At 35.6% G+C, this 23,697-nt stretch overlaps 1 protein-coding gene across 1 annotated transcript in view; it reads right to left on the minus strand.

The window, feature by feature from the left end:
• Positions 1–883: 883 nt before the first annotated feature.
• Positions 884–23,697, minus strand: part of LOC136025801 (growth hormone secretagogue receptor type 1-like) — a 39,595-nt gene continuing 16,781 nt past the window's right edge. Inside the window, exons 2-4 of the mRNA XM_065701792.1 lie at positions 22,161–22,341; positions 12,459–12,696; positions 884–5,134 (exon numbers count right to left, since the gene is read on the minus strand). Of these exons, the coding sequence (XP_065557864.1) occupies positions 4,580–5,134; positions 12,459–12,696; positions 22,161–22,341 (974 nt within the window). The 3' untranslated portion in view covers positions 884–4,579. The remainder of the gene's footprint in view (positions 5,135–12,458; positions 12,697–22,160; positions 22,342–23,697) is intronic.

A 23,697-nucleotide genomic window follows, 5' to 3' on the forward strand; every position in this document is an offset into this window, starting at 1 on the left:
AAGTAAGGAGCAACTATAAACTTACAACGAACAGAAATTATTACGTATATGTGGGAATTGCCCCCTCGTCAATACCTCGCTCATTACGCTAAAGTTTTTTTTAGCACTTTCAAAATAGATGTTTATTATAATTAAGAGGCCTTTGTGATTCAGGGGTCAGTCTTAAGGGATTAGAAAAAAATCGAACTTTAGCGTAAAGAATGAAGCACTGAAGAAGGGGTGAACCCCCTCATATACGTAATAAAAATATCCGAATATAGAAACTCGTTACGTTAGTTAATTCGTAAGTTACGTATATTTATTACTAATGAAAATGTTCGTGAATTAAATTAAGTTTTAGTGGCTTTTTAAGTAACCAAAAATTGGAAGGCAACTAGGCCCCCTCCCCCACCGTTTTTTTCTCAAAATTTTCCGATTAAAATTTTGAGAAAGCCATTTAGCCTAAAAAAAGTAAAACTAATATGCAAATTTCGTTTTCATTATTCATGTACGATTATTCATGTTTCGTTTAATTGTTCATGAGCCTAAATCAAAACCTGCATTAATTCAAAAACTTTCAGAAATTAAATACAAAAAAAAATTAGTTTTTTTTAACTGAAAGTAAGGAGCGATATTAAAACTTAAAACGAATAGAAATTATTCCGTATATGAAAGAGGATGTTCCCTTCTCAATGCTCCACTCTTTACGCTAAAGTTTTTATTGTGTTAAAAAGCAGAGTTGTAAGGAAGAGTAAAACTTTAGCGTAAAGAGTGGGGCGTTGAGGAGGGGACAGCCCCTTTCATATACGGAATAATTTCTCTTCGCTTTACGTTTTAATTTCGCTCCTTACTTTCAGTTAAAAACAAACTCGTTTTTTATTTAATTTAACCATGGATTGCTGATAAGTGTTAATTTAAACTTAAGGTTTAGCCCCGAGGAAATAACATCACATAAAGATGCTGAAAAACGAATCAATTATTGAAAGTGGCATTAGTAAAATTTATTATTGTTTTTGAAAATTACCCGCCCATAATTGGCTTTAGGATAGTTAGGTGTGATTACTCGCACCTCTTGGCTTTAAGACCACCAAACATGATTCTGCTTATCATTCGAATCATTTTTTATTCTATTAGATTACGGCTACTTAAAGGTCCAAAGACAGTGAAAATAAGTTTCTAATTTTTTTGACTGATTTTTAGAACTGAATTTTTTGAACCGGTTAAGTTGAATATTAAGAATATCTTAAGAATACTTGACATCCAGTTATACAGTACTCGGTAGTAGTAGGCAGGAATTTGAAACTGAAAAACGCTCAACAATCATCGAAAAATAAGCAAAAAACATATTGCACTAAACAACATAAGATGGTATAGTTTTAATTTTAGGTTTCAGTCGTCTTCAGAATTGTTTATGCTTGGATCTTACGGAAGAATAGCGTTTTCAAATTCAACTGATTAGTTTTGCTGATTATTTTCACAGTTCAACGTAGCATCACTGACGAAAATATGGTGGTAGTCTACCTTAAAAAAAAATCCTAATTTTGAAACAATTAAAAGATAAAATCTTAGAAAATCGGGCTTTTCGGGCATGAATAGACCTATGATGGGTTTAAAGGGCATACAACGGTTCCTTAGTATTTTAAACCTAACTTCACATGGATCATGATATCCCTGGATTAGCTTCTTCAATTTCACTGCGCTCGGCTGTAGTACTTATAATTTATATACTTGTATAGATTTTATACTAATTTATATACTATATAATTTATAGTACTTATATTTATATAATTTATAAACACAAACAAAACAAAAATTTAACAGGGAAGACAAAACTGAAAAATGTGCTTTTTCTTAACTGTTGTTAATAAGTAATTATTTGTAAAAAGAAGAATCTTGGCATAAAAGAAATTATAAAACTAATTTTGATTTCAGGAGCTCCTATCCCTATCTATATCTATTAGCGAGAAAGGCGGACATTACGTATTTAGAAAAGCACTTATACGCCTAAATTTTTTAGGAGCGAAATGGGATACAAGAAAACTGATGGTGCCAATTAATCGAAATGGCTTTTTATGAGCATGAGGATGTAGGACTAACTTTCCAAGAAAATATCACAGAACACCCTCAAAATTATCATAGCGCTGCTGCCATGGAACTAAAATTATATTAAATTAATGTATAATTAATACAAATTAATACATACTTGTATAAAAGTAATACAAGGCCCCATCCAGGGGAGACTACGCGGTTTGAACCTCCTCCTTCCATGAAATGTTTTTTCCACCGCGTAAAAATTTAATAAAAATGTGCATAAACAAACTTCATACGTTTTTTAAAAGTTTTTTTGCATAGCCCCCCCTCCGAAAAATCCAGGATACGTTCTTAGATTGATATCCTTGAATTACATGCTATAAAAACCAAAGAACAATAAACTCCAGCTTAAGCTGAGTAATCCTTGGATTTACTACATTGGTGACTTGGTAAAAGCCAATAGAATCGACTAATTTTTCGACTAATTAATTAATCGACTAATTAATTAATAAAAGCCAGTAGAATCGACAGGTTTGATAACTACTATAACTTCTGTTCAAGGTTAATTAGATCAGTGAAATCAAGACCACCTCTACATTACTATGCTTAGAGATTTTATATGCCTAGTAAGTTTGCGCCGGGCTTAGATCCGCGCACTTCAGTTAATCAAATGGTTTAAAACTTATAGCATCTTTCGTGAGTCTCAAACTAATGTTAAAGTACCCAATCTCTTATTGATTTATCAGCTAATTATTGTATTATTAGTGTTATTTATTATTTTATATTATATATTAGTTATTATTAGTGTTAATTGAATTACCTACCACATATAAGGCTTTACAAACATATTTAGGGGCGTTCTAGCTTGGGATTTTCTAATCATAGAAAAGGATATATAGAACACTAATGATATCAGCCAAATCATAATTTAATAATTAAGCAAGGATCATCTTCCTGTTTGCAGGAACTTCAATCCATGAAGATATAATAGGAGGGGGGTATTTTTAAAATCTATGAGGAGGACAACTTTGTTGTTTTATGATTTGTTTATAGTTACAATCCAAATTGATGTTTTTTGCAAATACCAAAATAGTTATTTTTCTAAATAGAGCACGGAGGGGGGGGGGGGATCAGCTAAGTTTACATCAGAGAAACGTGGTGACTACCCTTAAAAAAAAATATCTTGAAACTCAAAACGTTTTATTCTTTTCACTATCTCAAACTTTCACACGGGAGAATCAATTAGATAAAATCTTACTTTTATTTATTTTTACTAGCTTAAAATTTCATACAGGGGGGGGGGATTAAAATCAATCAGATTTAGAAAAGAAAGGGTTGTTTGTTACTAATATAACTGGCTTGCAAAAAGCAAAAGACAAGGGATTGTAGGAAACTAATCTATCTTTTTGTCACTGCATACATCGGCGGAATATCTTTATAATTGTATTCTTAAACAGAGTTATATCGATACAATTAAACCCAATACCCATACCCATTTATGAAAATTATACCCATTTATATATCTTTTTGTCACTGCATACATTGGCAGAATATCTTAATAATTGTATTCTTAAACAGAGTTATATCGATACAATTAAACCCAATCTTTCTGAAGTGTCGGATATTAAAAAGGATTCACAATACCCATTTATGAAAATTTTAAGCTCCAGGAACATCAGAATAAAACATGTTTTGACCTTTGAACCTGTCTTAGATATGTTGATATACCCAAAAAAGTGATTTTCTAATGTTTTCTTTTAGTTGTTTCAAAATCATGAATTTATTAGGGTGCCACAACATTATTGGTAGCATTGCCATGTTGAAGGTACAAAATAGATAAGAAAAATGAATTAGTTAAAGTTCTTTCCTTTTTTTTCAACTTTGCGCCCGTTACTACCATAAACTGAATAACTGTAAATGGAGGTCTTTTCATTAAAAATTAAATCCCTGATTCTTCCCAAGATTTTACTTGTGTAACTTTCTACTTAACCGATTTAAAAATCTGATTTTATTTTCACTCTCTTTGACATTTTGAGGGGCATGTAAACAAATTAAATAATATGCTTATTCGCTCAAAAGTTTAGAGAAGATATCAGAGTTTTCCCAGGAAAAGGCTTGGTGCTTGAAAAGTTATGTTTTTATGTTGTGTTTCTTGTGCGTGAATATGTATATATTTTTTTTATGTTGATTTTTTCTTTTAATTACACAAAGAGGCTTTCTTAGAAGGATCTTTGTAGAATTTCTGTTCAGCAAATACGAACTGGTTAAGTAGACCAAATATTGGAATCAGATTTAAGAAAAAATCTTACAAGTTCGGTTTATTTCATTTATCTTTACGTTTACTTACAGACCATTCTCGTCGGAAACCCCCTCTTATTCCTTAACTGTGTTTATTCAAAAGGTGCTATGTTATAATACATGCAAGCTTTATAAGGGTAAATTGGAAAAAAAATAGAAATACCAATCTTAAAAAACAGCGAGTTAAATTTAAATAATCCTAGTAAAAGAATGTATATAACTTGTACTGGTGACTCGTATTACCTTTAATAACAGAGGGCAAGAGTGGGTTTTATACACGATCGTAATCTTTCAAACACTGTGCATCATTCAAAATTCGAAGTTCATCAGTTTTCGAGCTTTTTATGCTCGTTTCACTATTTAAAACACTGCCCGTGCTGCTTTGTCGTTGGAAATATTTATTGGCACACACATAACGACCTTGTCTACCATATCTTGTAATAAATGGTTGCGGCACAAGTTGTGTGACCCCAAGCGCTGGGTCTACTATTTTACTTTTTGACAATGATGATGATCCTGTAGAACCAGTATTAAAGGTATTTGGGTGACTAGTAAATCTGAAAATTTTTTTGTTGCCAAAAGTTATGCCCAAAGCTCGCGAAAAGGCATCTCGAAATTTTGATGACATAAGATTATATAAAACAGGATTGATGGCCGAATTAATATACTGCATTACGCGACAAAAGTTGAGAATGTTGTAATAGGTATGAAAGCCAAGGCTTTGAATATCAGCCTCTTTTACGAAAATAATCCACAGAGTAAAAATTCTGAATGGTAATAGACACAAGAAGAAGCACACAACGACGGCAGCCAGCATTGCCACGACCTGAAAAATTGCAAAAAGGTATAACAGCAAATTGTCAAACAAAACTTGAATTAACTTGCTTAATGTAATGCACAACATTTACTTTTTGAAAAACTTTTTTTTGAAACATTTTAAAATCAATCACAGTAAGGAACTTACAAGTGTGACGAGGAGCGTAAAAATCCTGAATGGTAAAAACACGGGAAGAAACAAACGACAACAGCAATCAGCGTCGTCACAGACAGAAAAATAGCAAAACATAATTTGAGGTTATTATCGAATATATTCTTTATTTTACGAAACATTTATTGTATAGATTTTGGTAATTTCGAGTAATTTGTAACTACGTAATTGTAGCAGTCCTTGTCTATAACTTTATGAATGATACAGATTACCCAAAAGCTTTATTCCACAAACGCATGTCTAATCAATACCTTGGAATAGCAAGCTGTACGAAAAATTTAGCTCTATCCCTCTTCCTAAGACCTATCTATCAATAAATGAAATGTCATCATTGTTATACATTCCTAAAAAGAGCTTATGCCAGGTCTGCCTCTCAGTCACCCGGACTATCTGTCTTGGCTTTTTCTACAGTTAGCCATGGCTTGATGCACCTGATGAGATAAAAGTTGAGGCGGCTAGGACATGTTCTGCTGATGAAAGGTGTCAGATTGCCAAAGACTACCCATTTTTGCCCACCCTCTAGGACCAAGCGAAATGCAGGTCGTCTCCTAATGGGGAGGGAGGAGGTTGTAAGGAAGGATTAAAGCAAAACTCGAATTTTTTCGGAGGGTGTTCAGAGGGAGACTTTAGATATTTGAAGGAGGAGGGACGTGGCTTTTTTAGCCCTAGATGGCTTAGTGCTGCAATGACTTTTTCCTAGTAATAGTGAAATAACAAGATAAGAAGACAACAAAGAACACAATAATCAGAGCATAAAAAAGACTGAAATCATGTGCTTGCAAATCAGCAAGGTAAGGCTGAGTATCTAGAATCCATCGTTTTCCCAGAGGTCGGTTTGTCTCCACGTGGGGAACAAAACCGACAGAGGTCGGTTATAGTACTTTATATATATATATATATATATATATATATATATATATATATATATATATATATATATATATATATATATATATATGTTATCCCGCTGTGGTTGGCTATGATCAGATATATAGAGACTAATGGGTACTATAATTGCAGTAAGCCCTACTAGGCACCGGCTTGCAACTTTTAGGGGACTTAGCCACCTATGCTGATTTTGAGGTATTGGTTCGTCCTAACTGAATGAAGCATTATTGTTTTTGAAATATTTTGTCAGTTGCACTATTTGATCAGTCAAACTGAGTATATACGTCTTACACAATATTCTACGGCCAAGAGCTGAATCTTCCCTAATGCCAGAAGAGGGAAGAGCGAAGCTTTTTTTGCTGTAGAGCATTCTTTCTAAGCCAGATGTTGAATTAAAACCTTTCAACTCATTCAAAGTGGGCGTTGACAAGGGTTAGGAAAGAGCTGAATGGATGCTGAACTGGGATACGGTTAAAAGCAATTTTTCCGAATTTGTTATATTTTCTTTTCTCAAATAAAGAAACACCAAGAATTGTTGCATTGTTGAAAACCGCTATATATTGTTGAAAACCGCATTGTCGAAAACCGCATATATATTCAAATCATCTACAACCGATTAAATAATCACCATTTTCTATTTAGGAATAGTTTATACTAACAATTATTCAAGGCTTTTTGCAGGACGTAACACTAATACTGATACGATTTGAGTTACCATATATATTTTCTTATTAAGAGCTTTCTTATCCCCATTATGAAAAGGATACGGATATGCTAATTTCACTTACCAGTTTTATATTTATTACTTTAAAGTTAATTACACTTGTTAACGCTGAATTACTGCAATTTCAGCGCTCAAGTAGCTAAACAATTTACAGAAGAATTTATGGATTTCAGACTGCCTTTTTCAGTTTACTAGGGGTGGCCTACCTCAAAACTCGTGTGGGCCAAACGGGGAGAAAGTGTGACATACACGGTACGAAGTGCGTCTTACACGGCAGAAAAGATGCGCCATGATGGAAATGTGCCTTATGCGGTAGAACAAGTGCCACACAAGATATAAAGTAGGTATTTGAGAGTGGACAATCCATCAGTATTTACTCGGAATAAACCATGTCTTTAAATATACACATGCAGTTAGTATTAATACAGTACGCTCAGAAAAAAATTAATCACTAAGATTAAAATAAGGCTAATTGCAAAGATGGAAAATATTACGAGGAAGATTATATTGCACATAATTACAATGTTATAGGGTATGACCCAAAGTCGAATGGACTCAAGGCAATGCTTATTCTAATTTCCATTTAAAATCTATGAAATCTGGATTTTTCACAGTCAAGATATAATAATAATAATAATAATTTATTACAAACCCGCTTATAAAAAAGAAGCATGAAGAAGCGGAGCAAAACAAAAGAAAAGAGAAATTAAAGACGAAAACAAATCAACCGAACATAATAATCACTAAATACAAACAAATCACACTTCAACTATCAAGCAAAAAAGTCGCTGGGAAATCAAATAATAGTGCCCTGTGTTTCACGAGAGCTTGTTTTTCAAAATTCGGCATGAACTCAACAGGATCAGGTATATGATACTTTTCTAGCAGACCAGTGTTACGGAGGTAAAGTGGCAGACCAAGCAGAAACTTTAAATATTTGCAAAGGCCTGAACGGATTCGCAACATATCCGAATTCGATAGCCAATGCCAAACGGGTGAGATGTAGTGAGCAAAGGGAAGAGCGACGGCACGATACAACCTAGCAAGAATATGCTTATTAAATTTAAACTTCAGAGCTGCAAGTTTAGCATACCCAGACCGAAAACCCGACAGAACCTGGTCAACAAAAAGAGCACGCGAGCTTCTGAGGTCGCTTCCATATGTGATACCTAGGTACTTCAACTTGCGGCTTGGAAGTACTACTTGCCCTGCAACGGTAACACGGGTAGCCTCGCGACGGGCAACTTCAGACGGCGCACGCGGGGGTTCAAATACAAGAAATTCTGTTTTAGCAGGGTTAATAACCAGACCAATATTAGTATAACCTCGACTTAGGAGATCGATATTAGCTTGAAGGTTACAAAGCGATGTGCTCACCAGTAATATGTCGTCGGCGTAGCACAGTAGGCTCACATCCATACATTCAGTGTTAAAACCACCGTTAATCTTTTTTGTTACCGACGAGGTTAGTGAATTGAAGAGTACAGGGCTTAAAACCGACCCTTGACGCAGTCCCCGGTGAAGCTTAATCGGTTTCGACAGGAATTCACTACTCAACTTAACACGGATAAGGCTACTCGAATACCAGTGCCATAGGACGGCCGCTACATGTGGGTTCACACCTTGGTGCAGCAGGTTCAAAATTAACTTTGAATGAATTACCGAATCAAACGCCGCGGACACATCTACTGCACAAATTAAAAGAGTCCGTGATTGATTCTGAGCTTTCGATACTATACGCGTAAGGAGGCGATGTGCAAATGCACAACCGAGGTGGCGACGGAACCCGAATTGTCGATTGTCAATTTTACACTTGCGTAACAGCTCAGGTAACAGAAGTCTCTCTAACACTTTGCTTAATGTACTAGAAACTGTTATAGGCCTATAGCTAGAGCAGAGGTTACGATTTTTTCCCTTCTTCAAGACGTTAGACACAATACCTAGGGCAAACGACTTAGGGACTGCACCAGAATCAAGGCACATTTGATATAGCAGCGTCAAGTGCTCAATGAGCAGAGGTGAGCTACAGCGGAGGTGTTCAGTCACAATTCCGTCGTGCCCGGGAGCCTTGCCCTTTCTCAGCTGCTTAATAACCTGGAGCACTTCGCCTATTGAGACGGTAAAATAGTTCCGTTGGCTCAAGAGGGACGCAAAAGCTCGTGAGAGCTCGCTATCACTTTCGGTTGTTAGTTGGGCATGTTTGATCCCAAAAACTTCACTATAGTGTTTTACCCACTGCTCCTCAGGTATGTTACTAGCAGGGTTTGTCACTGGTTTAGACTGTCTAAAAGACTTCCACATAGATACAGGATTATTTGCTGCTTCTTGGGAAGCAAGTTCGGCTTCGGCAGCTTTAAGATCACTTACAGACTTATTATAAGTTTTTTTCGTGTTGCGGAACTGCTCAAACACTACACCTGACCTAGGCCTCTCGCAATCGCGCCATAATCTCAGCCAAAACTTAGCACGAGCTTTGGCTTGCCTTACTTTAGGAGAGCGACTCCAGCCAGGCTTGCTGATTCCAGGTTTAAAACGGCGAGTGGGTACAGAAGCCTGCTCAGCCGTTTTCATTGCATGTATAATCTCAGTACAATAAATGTCTAGTGCTACCAAATCACTCGAGCCATGCATCAAGAGCTGAAAGGGAACTTTTATCTTTCCGAGAATCTCATCACATGTCTGTTTATACTGGTCGGCGTTTATTTTATTCCACTCAGTCTTGGTAGCATAAATTTGGGGCTTATTCGGCCTACACGGGAAGAAGTTAGCCTTAAAGCACAAGCCAAGGTGATCACTTACTGTGTGCTCAGAGTCCACGGTGACTGGAGCACCTAGAGAGAAGTTACATAGCACATGGTCAATGTTTGTCGTTGAACCGGAATTATGGATGTACGTATATGCGTCAGTCTTTTCACAGAGATCATACCCAGCTGGGATTACTGAGAAGAAGATTTCGGAGAGCTTATTTGATGGGTTCGTTAAGTCGCACTGAAAGTCACCGCAGACTAGCACTCTTCGATTGCCCAGCCTAATAAGTAAGCGCGAGAGGCGGCCACAAGCTTCCGAGAACCGTTTTTCGGAAGAGAGGGTGTTTAGGTTTGTTGGTAGATAAACCGTGATCAGAACAAAACCCCCGGGGCCAGGAAAATCTACAGCGAGGAAGAACTCACACGATTCCAGCTTTTGACATTCAAGCGAACTGTCCGTTATGATAGCAGTGCCCCCACTAGGTCGACCGCGGACTGAGGACCTTTTTGCTTCATGCATGAACACAGTTTTTTGATTCAACTGTTCGAAAAGACCAAAATTTTCGGAGGTGAGTAAATGTTCTTGTAAGCACACAACATTAAATTGACGGCATAGTTCTTTAACGTAGTCTAGTTTGACTGAATTGTGCCCATAGATATTTCGGCAAATGATGGAGAGAGAAGTCATTTCGTTGTAGTAGGCTTTTTCATAGCATTTCTAACTAGTGGGCATCTCATGCTGTATGAGGGGTGGGTGTTGTGGCCTTCTGGGCATAGAGCACATTTAACTGTGGTGGACGTGCATGGGGACGTCCGTGATGCGACGTGGGCACCGGCGCACTTAGAGCACTTCGGAGCGCTCTATATATGATATATATTTCAAATATATGAAATACATTTGCATAAACCCTACGTTTTAAAAATGTAAAATATAGAAAAAAAATTATTTACAAATTGTCTTGTATTACAATTGTAATTGTTTTGAGTTTTTGTTGAACTCAGAGAAACAGAGGAACTACTTGTAAAGAATCATGCGACTCGAAAACTGTTCGTTCTTTTTACAGGCTTATTTTTTCATAGACATATAGGACGCCAATTAAGATTTAAAAAAGTGGGGATATGTGACTCCCTTCCTGACACACGCTTATAGTACCAGTAATAGTGGAATGAAATAGGACAGTACGACTTGCTAAAGCAAAAACTTGCACAAAGACATATATCTTGAAATGAAAAAGACATCCATTTGCAGTTATCAGCTTCAGGTGGTAGTTTTAGGGCAATAAATTTGCAAAAAAAGGGGGTGAAAAATCAACAATACAAAAGCTTAGAAGACATGACACCAAACACCTAAAGAAAGCATAATTATCCTCGGAATGTCTACTGGTCTTTGATAATGAACATATTATTAATTTTTGAATTTTGACAAACGAAAAGCACTGTCAAATTTCATCAGTTAGTTTTATTTATTCATTTCCACGGTTGAACATGGTAACACTGACAAAACATAGTAAAATCCTAAAAGCTTCATATTTTTGGAACGCCTAAAAGAAAAATCTTGGAAAATCGCAGTTTTTATGTACAAATAGACTGGAAGTGGGTTTGTTTTTATCCTGATGTCTCTTATACTTTATGGGATAATGGGATTGGCTTACTAAAATATGTCACAAAAATAAACCAGTTAAACCGAAGCTCCCTTTTTACCACGGAAATATAGGATAGTAATCTCTCTCTTTCTCTTTGACTGGTTCTGTCACAAATATAGAACATTAGTTTATTGAAGACTTATCAAATGTTTTGTGCAAACATAAATATGTAAAAAATCACCTTTGAAGTAAAATAAATACATTCAACTGAAGAATTCCTTAATTGAAGAAAATCACTTCGAAATCAGTAAATTTAATTTTGCTAGCTATAATAGTCGAGCGAAATCCGACAATTTAGTAATCTCTAGTAAAAGATAGGAAAGAGAAATTTTCGAGAAATCATCAAAACACTTTATTTGTGATAGCGCAGAATTCAGATTTTAATACTTCTTCCATTTTGTCGACTTATTAAATTCATTTTAAGGACATTTTCACAGAAATCTAATCTACCCCATCCTAAATCCGAAATGAAGTTAACAAGGCCTTACTCAGGAGTTTGAATTGGGAGGGGAAGTTGTTGGTTTAACTGCGGAAATATTTTTTTTTTTTTACTTTCTTAGTCATCGAATGGCAATAAAATCGGTATGCTCATGAGTTTTTTCACATTTTCATGGGAGGGGGAGAGGGTTCCAGCTCGAGGACTTCTCCCATTTCCATTTTCGCGTGGCAAAAAAAATTGGTTTAATTTTTATTCGTTATCAGTTATATTATTTTCTCCACTACTCCAAGCACGGTCTTAATTGTTCTGAATCATTACTAATAATCAATAAATATAACAACATGAAATGATTCATTCGCCTATCAAATGTAGTCAGGGCCGTTCAAAGGGGAGGCGGAGAGGTGATTGGGGTAAGCTTCTGCAGGTACCACTGCTGGGGGTTAGCCCCCTTTGGCAAATTTTTTTTCAATTTGATTCTGCTTCTTTTTTTTGGCTTATAGGCCTATTTGAGTCGAGAGGGTGACTCTGTAATTAATTTTCCCTGGACGCCAATAACCCTAGGAGCAGCTCCGATTGAAGTCCTTGAGCTAATGCAAAATAGTTTTTTTTTGCTTGGATAGTTGAGTTGACAGCAATAAGTAAAAAGTAGCAAGTTAAAGAGATGTCATACGGTAAGTGACATTTAAACTTTTTATCAACAAAGTAAACAAAAAGTTCTTACTTGTTTTCTGGCTCTTAAATTTGAGTTTTCTGATTGTCTTCCTTGGAGGCTGTAAGGGGTTGCCACTAGGTGACTTGATATAACACAATATATTACAATAAGCATTACCAGTGGAATGATGTATAATAACGAAATGACTGTGGTGAAATAAAATGAAGGCCAGAATGTGTTGACATAGGTGAAACATGTTGGGGCAGAATCTTTTCCAGGATCAAACTGAGCAATCACCAATAGGGGGCTGAAAAGTAAACAAGTATTGTGAATACGGAAAAATTGACAAACACAGAAGTAATGAAAATAACAGGTATTTAGTTAGGTTGTGTTTACAAAAAACAGTTACAACAAAGAATAGATAAGGCCATAGAAATGTGTTCCAGATCTTCAACATCAAAGTTCAATGTTTAGCTTATTTTTGGCACTTGAGATTTGTATTTCAATTTCCACCATAGTATAAAACTAGAAAAAATATGCAGAATTTTAATGTTCGAAATATAAAAGGAAGACTGACTTTGCAAAAAAAAGGTCTGAGCTGGCTATATCAGCGCTTCAGCTATTTCATAGTCTTATTCCTTGTTTTTCGTCTTTTTTATTAATTTGGTTGTCAATTTGGTCTCCGTTCATTTTTTAATTCATTGCTCCACTATTTTATGCTTATTTTGGTCTAACAATAAATTATTATGATTAACATTATAGGAATAAAAGTTCAGGCAAAACTCTTCAGGTACTACTGTCATTATTACGTCTTGTCATCATCTACACATGGTTTGACAAATTTGCCCAAAGTTTGAGCATCGCAGGCACTCCAAAGTTCCACTTACTGACTATTTGAGTGATTACCATACACTCTTTTGGGAACAAGTAAAAGGTTACTATCCTTCAAAGCAGCTTTGTTTCTGAACAGGGGCGGATCCAGGAGGTGGTTTAGTGGCACGTGCCCCCAAAGTAGGTTAAAATTGTGCTAATTAAAGGATTGGAGCAAAAATACCTATGGGGGCCAAATTTTAATCCGTGCCCCCAAACATTAATTCTGTGCCCACCCCTGTTTCTGAAGAATTAATGTCTCGTCCATGGTCTGAACTAAGTACATATTCAGCTGAGAAAGTGTCAACTAATTGAAGGAGCTACAGGATTCTGCTCCAGTGAGGAGCAGATAGGATTCTAAAACTACAGAGAGAAGGTTTTTTTTTCCTTTGCTTCATAGAAATTCTTTTGTGGGTGTATGAAAACTTTCACCATTTAAGCTGTATGTTTAAACATATAGTAAGATTAATAAATTTTATGAAAATGGTGAACCAGATAAAATGGTTAGCCAGGATGTTTGAAGGGTCAAGTGATAAGGGAATAGGGTAATAGGACAGAAAAATCACCGATATTGATAAAAAGGAATGAACATATTGGAAGTAATTGTGAATTTCCTGAGATAAAATCTAAGAAAACAAACAATATACTTGTTAAACGGTTATCATACCTCTTAATTTCCAAAGAATTTACACAAAGTTTACAAGCTTTTGCACGAAAATGACTATTATATAGTTCTTTTATAAACCTTATTCTATTTTTCTAAATATGCTTGACTTTGGAATGGACCTATAAAAGTTTAGTAAAAAACACACTTTTTCTTAATGTCCACTTCACAGATACCTAGGACAAACTAAGTGTTCAGGGATATTGTAAAAAAATCAGGAGTTTCAGCTAAAAATAATCCCTCTCTAGCTTCATTTGACTTTTTTTTCATCTGACCGTTTCTTATCTTGAAGCGAAGTCGTCTCTAGAGATTTTTTTTTCTTTCTTTGGGCTAACCACCCAAACTGCTTGACCCCGGTGATTCAAAATGCGCTATATGATATTTTCATCAAAACGAGACATATAATCTCATTTAATTCTGCTTCCTAGGGCTAAAGGGAAATGAAAAGTTTAAATGGCTAGGCTTAGGTTTGCAGATGAAGGATGGCATATGACAAAAGATTGTGCTTCTTGGCTTTTCATTTGAGGCCCAACAAAAAGCCCCCTCTCGTCCCCGAGTGTTTGGTTCCTCTTCCTGTCCCCGAAAGGGGTGGGGAGAGATCATACCAACGGATTTAGAGGAAATTGAAACTTCATAGGTAGTAAAAAATGAAGCTTTACAAAGACTAAGGCAGAGGAGAGGCGTGCTCATCTGTGTCGACCTCAAGTCGACCTCAAGCTGGTTGTTTCTACAGTGAGTTGTTTCTGATAGAAGTAGAAATAGAAACATAGAACCGACCTCTTTAAGCTCAGCGCACTCTACCAATTGTTAAATAGATTAAATACAAATTTGTTATATCTCTCTTTATTATTGGCAGAAAATGTTGCAAAATGGAGGGGAATGAGAATTTCATTACTTCATAAATGTAGCTTTTTGCATTTAACTACTTTCTTTTAATTTAGCTATTTTACATATTGGTCTATCAAGTAATTTCTCTGCAGCATTATTTCTTTTTACATATTTTATATTATTAATTATATGTTTTATTGGTTAATATAAATAAAATCTCCTCAGTAACATCATTATGGAACAATATCTCTTGTTATACTGCACATACGTATACTTCAGCAGTACTGTTTAAGTGATAAGTCATGCAATTTTGCAAATTATATTCACCATTATCCAATTTAAAATACAATTCCAAAAGAGAATTCAAATTAGTATAGCTCTTTCACAATGGTTTATGAAGGCGTTTTATAAAATTACCTTTTAACAAACCATTTAGATTCTTAGGACACGGAAATGGAATGTTGAGTAGGGCTGTGGTTCAAGAATATGTGTATGTAATGAAGAAATCCAAATACATCTCCAAACACATCACTTTTTACTATTTTTAGGGGTAAGAGGCAGAGGGTTAGAGGCAAAACTTTTATGACGGGGCTAAAACTGTCAAAAACTCCTATTGTTACGATACTATCAAGTCCTTCAACTTCCTCTATAACGGTTTATACCATTTCTTTTCTTTAGAGCAGCTTTGCTTTAGACATTTCCAAATTTAGCACCAAGGCTTCGTTTCACTGGTGGTAAAGAGAGAGAGAGAGAGAGAGAGAGAGAGAGAGAGAGAGAGAGAGAGAGAGAGAGAGAGAGAGAGAGAGAGAGAGAGAGGGAGAGAGAGAGAGAGAGAAATCTCGAATGGCAGTTGTTCAGTTCAGCCCAAAACATAACAAATTAAAAATATTGTATTTTTTTTCTCACTGCGTTTAGGCTACAGTGGAATAAAAAAAAAAAAAAAAAAAAAAAAAAAAAAAAAAAAAAAAAAAAAAAAAAAACTAGAATGACAGGTGTTCAATTCAGTCAATATCAGCACAGACTTAAAAATCTATTTTTTATTGTCTCACTGCGTTTACAGTTTGATTTTAAGCAATATCGCCAAATGAATCAAAATCTTCTATAATTACAAAATAGGCAAGCTACTTGCATATACATTTAATATATTGTATATGCAGTAATTTATGTAAATGCATTTTTTTGCGTTTTTACGAATTACTTTTTTTTTGTTTGGAAGGGAAGGGGGTTCAAACCCTTAACCCTCCTAGATACAGTCTTGTCAACAGTCACAACCAGCTGGATACCGAACGGCCATTGAGCAGAGTTTCACTGCCGTTTAGACAGCAGAGAGAACCAGAGATCCAGCGGAAAGCAATCGTTGCCTTTATCAACTTCCGTGCTGCTTTTGATTCGACTGATTCAGCAACTTGTCAAAGCAGCCAAATACAAGAAAGATAGCTGATGTACTTATATTAATGGTCGAGAGGTGTTTCTACTGTGCTTCACCAGGGGTTCGGAGAAGACAAAAATTTGAGAGAGTATTAAGAATAAATGCTATCCGAACCAATTTTGTACGAGTTCTTTAAATGCCTTTGTGACCTTCACAATTCACATACTCATTGTTAATGAAATATATCCAACTTGAAAGGAATGAAATGTGAATGGTAATGCCTTCAGTAAAATTATTTTTATTCACAGAAAACATTTATTGATGCATCAAGTTGTTTTTTCATTCAATTTATTTTTACTATTATTTTCGCTGTTCACTTCCTTGCAGCTTTATCATTAAAGAAAAACTGTGCTACTCAGGCTTACCCATTATAGAAAAACCAGATGGCGTCAGTTGGGGGGGGGGGGGCAGGGGAGACCATGTACTCCATAAACTGTTTTGCCCTCCCCCACTAGAATCCAAAAAAATTATATTGTGGGAAGATATTTTAATTGGAAAAAAATGTGGTATTTTCTTTGAAAAATTGAAAATTAAAGATTGTATTATACCACCCTCCCCGTCTAAAGTTCGGTAAGACTATTGAGAAAAAGCCAATAAATTATTAAACGGACTCAAGTTAAAAGAAAAAATGCTCTGCTGTGTGAAAAAAGGGGACCACCGGGTTGCCTTTATTAAGAAATAAAATGTAACGTTTTCATTTATTGGAGCTAATGCTCGTCGTCTCCTATAAAAAAGGACTTCTTTGACATTACTCTGAAGCGAAAGGACACATTTCCGGTAAAGATTACTCTTAGAGCACCAAGCAAACATATGTGGGAAATTCATGGGATAAATTATCGTGCCCAGGTATCAAAGGTCATTCTTTTCTTCATGTGAAATAGTTTTGAGGATTGCAACTCATGATGATTGCTTAAAAATATGCTTGATGAGCTAAATTTTAGTAGCTCAGGTATTTCAAGTCACGAAACGGATTTTAAAGGGTCATTAAAAATACCTCTTAGTATCAATAATTTTTGTTTATCCCTATGCCTATTCACATTATACAGTATAATTCTTAACACGGATTTCATAATGATTCACACGGGGAATGTTTTTTACAGAAAGTCTAAAGGGGTTGCACTAAATCTATAGTATCTAGCTCTAAATGAACAAGACTTTTGGTCTCTGCTCTCTGGATCCCTCTCCACTTCTCAGCCAGTAGGCTATTGCCCAATGGCTGAGAAGTTGGCTGAGAAATTTAAAAGTTTTTTTTTAAGAAGAAACTTTACAAAACGCAGAAAAAACTTGTTCATATTTAATTTTTTTTTCTTTTTTACAAGGAAGAATTTCGAGAGGGGGGGAGTGTCAAGCCGGACGTTAATATCTATTCTGCCCAAAGTAGGCCTAGGTTAGCTTGAAAAAACCTTGGCAAGGCAAGTTGGCTAGTAAACTTTAAGCTGGTAGGTCTACTGGTACCAACATTCTGCGTTCTTCACTCTCATTTACATTTTAGTCTTAAGTGCCTGATAGACAAGATTAAAAGAATATAACTTCACCTAAAAAAGGAACAAAAATGCAAAATATTAGCTGGAGTATGCATTTTTTTTTTCAACACATGGACCCACACTCTTTGCTCAATACTTTACTCACTAAGGTAAGCAAAGCGAATGTCTAGTGGGCCACTTCTTTCGAAACCCCGCAACTCTAATGATAGCGGATTTCCGCTAGTGTTTTAAGATGGGGCAGCAAAATATACTACAATCCAAATTGAAGGTGATCGAAATATGAATAATGCTATGATCCAAATTTTCCGTATATTTTTGGATTTTTTATTTGACGCCTGTGTACTTCTATTTTTTTCTGTTCTCCCGGATCAATGTCCCCTTTTCATCAGCGCCCTCCTTATTCGCAAATTAAGTATAGTCATTTTGGGGTGTGAAAAGAAACAGCCTTTGAGGTCTGATCCTCGATTTAGTTCTGTGGATCCGCCCGGCATCCCCCAGAAACTTAAAATTTCAATTCCCTTATAAATATCAGACGCATTAGCAACATTTCTTTTTGAATGTTTTATTCACCAAGGTCCTAAGAAAACTGGGAACTCTGATAGGATGTGGTATATCTCCAAAGTATGTTCATTAGGATGATTGATTCGAAGGCAATCACGATTATGCAAATGGTATTTCCATCAGAATTTTCATTCTGTTCGAAACATTAACCCTTTATGGAAATTTTGAAATCATCTCAGAAAATCTCGAGAAAGAAGAGGACATAATTTGTTGACGCACCAAACTTCAATAAATGCCTATTTTGAAGAGTTATGGAAGAAATTTTGCAGTCGTGCATAAGGAACTCTTTGAGAATTTCCAAGGGCTTTTCTAATAAAAAAAAATGTCGTATCTAATCCAAGCTATTGCATCTTGACTTTTTAAACTGTGTATAAAATATAAAACAATCAAAGGAGCATCTCAGATTACAGGCATAAACAAACGGTAGCTATTGTAAAGATAGGAAACAATATATTCTCCCCTTTCCCCAAACGCAAAAATGTCCACATGCCCCTCCTTACTGTACTTTTCCAGAAAGTATCAAAATGATCACCCTGCAGTGAGGAAAAACATAGTATATTGTCTTATTGATCAGGAATCAACTGACTGATTGAAAAAGTACTCTAGAAAAGTATTAGCTGCAACTACCAGAAGCCACTCACATGATTGGCTAGGTATTACGGACACTTAAAAATGTATATGGTAAGATACTCAATAAAATTTTATATTAAAAACACAAGGAGAATATAAGTAGAAATTTAGTAATAGTTGAGAAAATTCCGAAAAATTTTAAGATTTAGCTACTAGGAGTCATCTTGCATCTGATCATCAAATTTGGAATCCCAGTTTCAGGAAAGCCTGGAGGAAATATTACCATTTAGTTTTGAGCAACAAGAACGTTTTGAGATGTTTAAAAATACAAAAAAACTTTAACGGGAAGTGCGAGGTGTTGAGAGGGGGCAAACCCCCTCATACACGAGATAGCTTCTGTTTGTTTGAAGTGTTAATGTTGCTTCTTACTTTCAGTTGTAAGTTCCCGATAAGATCTAACCGGGTAAATTTAAAGTGAATATTCATTTTAAGCAAGTTGAGTAAATTTTAAGTAAGTTTGAAAATGTCTAGCTGCTGGAACGTCTTAAAAGTGCAGAGATCTGGATAGTATGCGCCGGCAAATGCATTCTTAGAATGAGCTCTCTATTTTAATCCCACGTCTCTCTTATCAGCGTTAAATGAAAATTTTTAAACCTATGCTGTCTCGACTTCTGAATTTTTTAAATATAATATTTTTTAATATTTTTAGCTTGTTTTTATGACAAAGCACTCAACTTAGCATGTTTGTGCAACTTGCCTGAATTGTTCACATTCCGCTCTTGACTCTGGTTTAATACACGCTGCTCTTTTTCTCGATGTGCGAAAAGTATTCGACTTATTAACACACGAGATTTTTCTTAGGAAACTGTCCCATATTAGTATAAAAGGGACTAATTTTTCTTAGTTTCTTTCATATTTATCTGGTCGAGTCAACTCGGTTGATCTGAATTTTTTCTGTAATCCTTCCAAAGTGGTCTTTGGCGTTCTGCAAGGATCTGTCTTTGGACAATACTCTATTTAGTTTATCTTAATGACCAAGTTAATGCAGCAAATAATTCAAACTCAATGAATTGAATCAGCCTCTACCACTATCTTGGCCAAGATCACGTCTTTTCCCTATGCAATTATTGATGTAATTGATGGCAGCAAACTTGGCACAGCCGGTTAAAATGGAGGGACTGCTTTTTCTTAGTTTCTTTCATATTTATCTAGTGAGTCACCTCGGTTGATTTCCTTTTTGTAATCCTTCCAAAGCGGAATTTGGCGTTTCACAAGGATCTGTCACTGGGCAACGCTCTAATTTATCTTAATGGCTACGTTAAACCGGCAAATAATTCAAACAAAACGATTTGAATAAGCCTATACTACTATCTGGGACAAAATCACATGTTTTCTTGATGCACTCATAGCTGTAACTGATGAGAGTACACTTGGCACAGCCGCTAAAACTGAGGCTGATCCTTTTTTAAAGAGCTGTCCAGTGTACTTACATTGCGGCACCTACTATATGCAAATTCGCTTGGCTTATTAAGCGTTAGGAAGTCATGCTTTCTCATTGTCTCAAGAGCTTCAAATGTTTCTCTGACACAAATGAAATATATGCATAAAGAGGCAATTTAGTAGAGCTAACGATCGTTATATTTGATCCCTAGGCATCTTGCTGGATGATTTTTATTAAGTACCATTTTAAACTGATCAAACTGAAAAACTGAAAAACAAGAGTCTTGGAATCATTAAAAATCTAAGACGTATTTTTCCAGGGCTGTTTCCTAAAGTCCTTTTTTATAGCGTTTCATATTTTTATGTTATTCGGAGGTCAACTTTTTAATCGTCACTGAAACCACTTTTGAAACATTGTGATATACTATATTATCAGGATGCTAACCTTTCTTCATTCGAGTCCTTGCTTTATCTGAAATATCCTTGTTTTCTGTGTGTGCTTCTTTCACTTTTCCACAGTTGCATTACAACCTTCATGCTGCCCTATGTAATAAAATGTCTCTTAATTTTGATAAATTCACGTTCCCTCTTATTTTTTCTCTGCCTTGTTCTCTCTTATTTCTCATAAATTGACGCATCATCTCCACCCTTCCAATAAGTTACAGATTCTTCATGCTCCCTTATGACTGTGGAAATGTGACTTCAGCACCCTGATAGCTTGTAACATTACCTGGAAAACGCTCCCAGAGACTATACGAGGCTGCCACTCGTATGGTGTCTTTAAAAACAATGTTAGAGATTTTCAAGCTAATGACAGAGGGTTTTCCATGCTTTTTTCGGTTTTCACCTGATGTTGACGTCTGGATTGGGTTTGGATGTTTATTTAAGTTGTTAAAGTTATACGCTGCCCTCTGCCAAGATTTTTTCTTTATTTTTGAGGTGGTTGATTGGATTTGGTGTTATTTTACTTATGTTTACTATTGTCGTTTTTTCTTCCTTGTTCTTTCCTGGCCATGGAGCGTTACGGGGGAGAATATGTTGAAGTTGATTTTTTGTTGATGTAAATTTATTGCTAAATAAAACAATTCATCACTCAGATATTGCCATCAGCATTGACGGATGATAGCTGTTATAAGAGGCTGGCTGGTCATAATCTGGATCTGAACCTTTGAGTCTCGATCTGTCCAGTGTAGGCTCTGTATTCTTTAGAATAATGCATCTTAAAAGGAACAAGAATATCGAAATAAACTTTCTTTTTTCCTCTGAACCCGTCCTAGAACTATTCACACCTGAAAATGACAATTTTATAGGAATTTTATTTTGCTTCTTTAAACATTATGAAGTTTAAGGGTACAGCCATTTTTTTTTTTTTTTACAGTTGCCACGTCGAACCGTCAAAATAAATAAGACAATTTAATTAGATAAATATGGAAACTGTAAAAACTCGAACTCAAACATTAAGATCTATAAAAACTCAAACATTAACAATTTGTAGATTCTCAAGGATAACCAGACCTTCAAAGAAAAGCTAAAGGCTCTTAATATATTTAGTGCCATTTATTTTGGCTGATTTTTTTAGCCGCTTTTTCTTCTTTAAGTTTGTTGCTGCTACTACCAGAGACTAAGTAACCTCGAATGCAGGTGTTTTCCATTAAAAGTTCAATTCCTGAATTTCTAATTTTTAAATGTATATATGGTTGTTTGAGTTCATCAATCTAAACAATCAGACTTAATTTCCACTCTACTTGGTAACTCCAAGGCTCTCCATTGAAAAGACATGACTATGCTACATCCCACAGGATAGGCATAACATGGTTAGTGACGACTATATGTTTCTATAGAGTGTTTTGTTTTTTTTTTTTCGCTTGAGCATAAAAATTTAAAAACTTAAAATAATCATTTACTTACTGAGAGGAAAAACTCACCAAGTAATTAGTGTTCCAAAGAACCAGACTCCTCCTACAATTAGAAGAGCTCTCATCCTAGTACATGTATAGCCGGCACGCAAAGGTTTTGTAACAACATAGTAACGTTCCACACTGATGGCTATTATTGTCAGAACGGAAACATGTGCAACCGTCATTTCAATAAAGGGCACTAGACTACCTAAAATAACACAAAAGACTTAGGATATCATTATATTCATTCAGTTATAGAAATCAAGCAGGAATTAATACGTGATACATGAATAAAATTAAACAAAAGAAAATTTCGGAAAAACGGGCGTAATATAACCATAACAACAAACGTAAACTGGCGTAAAACCAGACAGTGGACAAAAAAAAGCATACTTTGAAAAATTCGAATATTTCGGCTTATGGATTTTATCAACGGGAAAAGAAAAAAAAAACTAGATTAAACCAACATATATAAAAAAGATTATATGACACCAATGACGAAGGCAACCCGCATAAAGTAATGAATCTCCGATTTGCTAGAATTCTAACGATTTTCAGTCGTTGAAAGTACAATTGATTTGCTGATAAACGTTGCAAGCAAATTTGTAGAACTCCCATGCCTTTTTTTTACACTGTAGCAGCTCCGTGGGAAGGGAACTTAGGTAGATAATGTCATAGATAATGACTTGTTATAATTGAATGATGTTTGCCGGGGATTATCGTGATAGAGTTATATGGTGGAGGATTTCGGGAAAGGGCTTTTATTTGAATGGAATGCACAAATAATAGGACTATTATTTTAGAAAATGCAGGCACTTATCATAATGACTCTTAGCATTTAACACCAAACAAATAGCCAACTTTCAGAACATGACTTTTGTTATTATCATTATGAACATTATTATTATTATTATTTTCAATAGCACGAACCATGATTGTGACCATTCACAGAAGGAAGCATAATTGAATATTAGTCTTCAAATGATCCAGTGGGCAATTTTGCTCCAAATTTTTTACAACTTAATTAGGAAACAGGCTATAACATTTAAAAGAGCCTGGTGCTAGCTTTAAGTTTGAATTAGTATTTATTATTAGGTATGACTTCTAAATATGTTTACTGTGTCAAAGGGCGTTGGCCGTTTTTGTCTTCCACTTAATAAACCCCCTCAAAATAAAAAAAAGTGTGTAACACGGAAAGTAGAACACTTGGAACATAAATGTGCTAGACTTGCATAAGGTAAAAGGTAAAGGTAAAGGATACGGCATTAGACTTTACAGTCCGTACCGGCGGTGCTGATCTCCGTTTCTTAGCCCTTCAGCCAGGAAGTGCAATGGGGGGTTGGGGGCCAGCCATCCTGTGCTTTCGCACACCCTTCCTGTTTACCTTCCCCAGATTTCTCCAAGTACCCATTTAGAGCTGGGTCGACTCTGGCTAAGCTTACAGAGTCACGCCACTGACCCCCGTCCCAAACTGAAGAATTGGGTAAACTGGGATTCGAACCCGCGTCCTCTCAGACAAGGGATCCCGAATCCAGCGCACCAACCCACTCGGCCAGGACGGCTA

Source organism: Artemia franciscana, chromosome 4 (genome assembly GCF_032884065.1).
Source record: "Artemia franciscana chromosome 4, ASM3288406v1, whole genome shotgun sequence".
Classification (NCBI taxonomy): Eukaryota; Metazoa; Arthropoda; class Branchiopoda; order Anostraca; family Artemiidae; genus Artemia; species Artemia franciscana.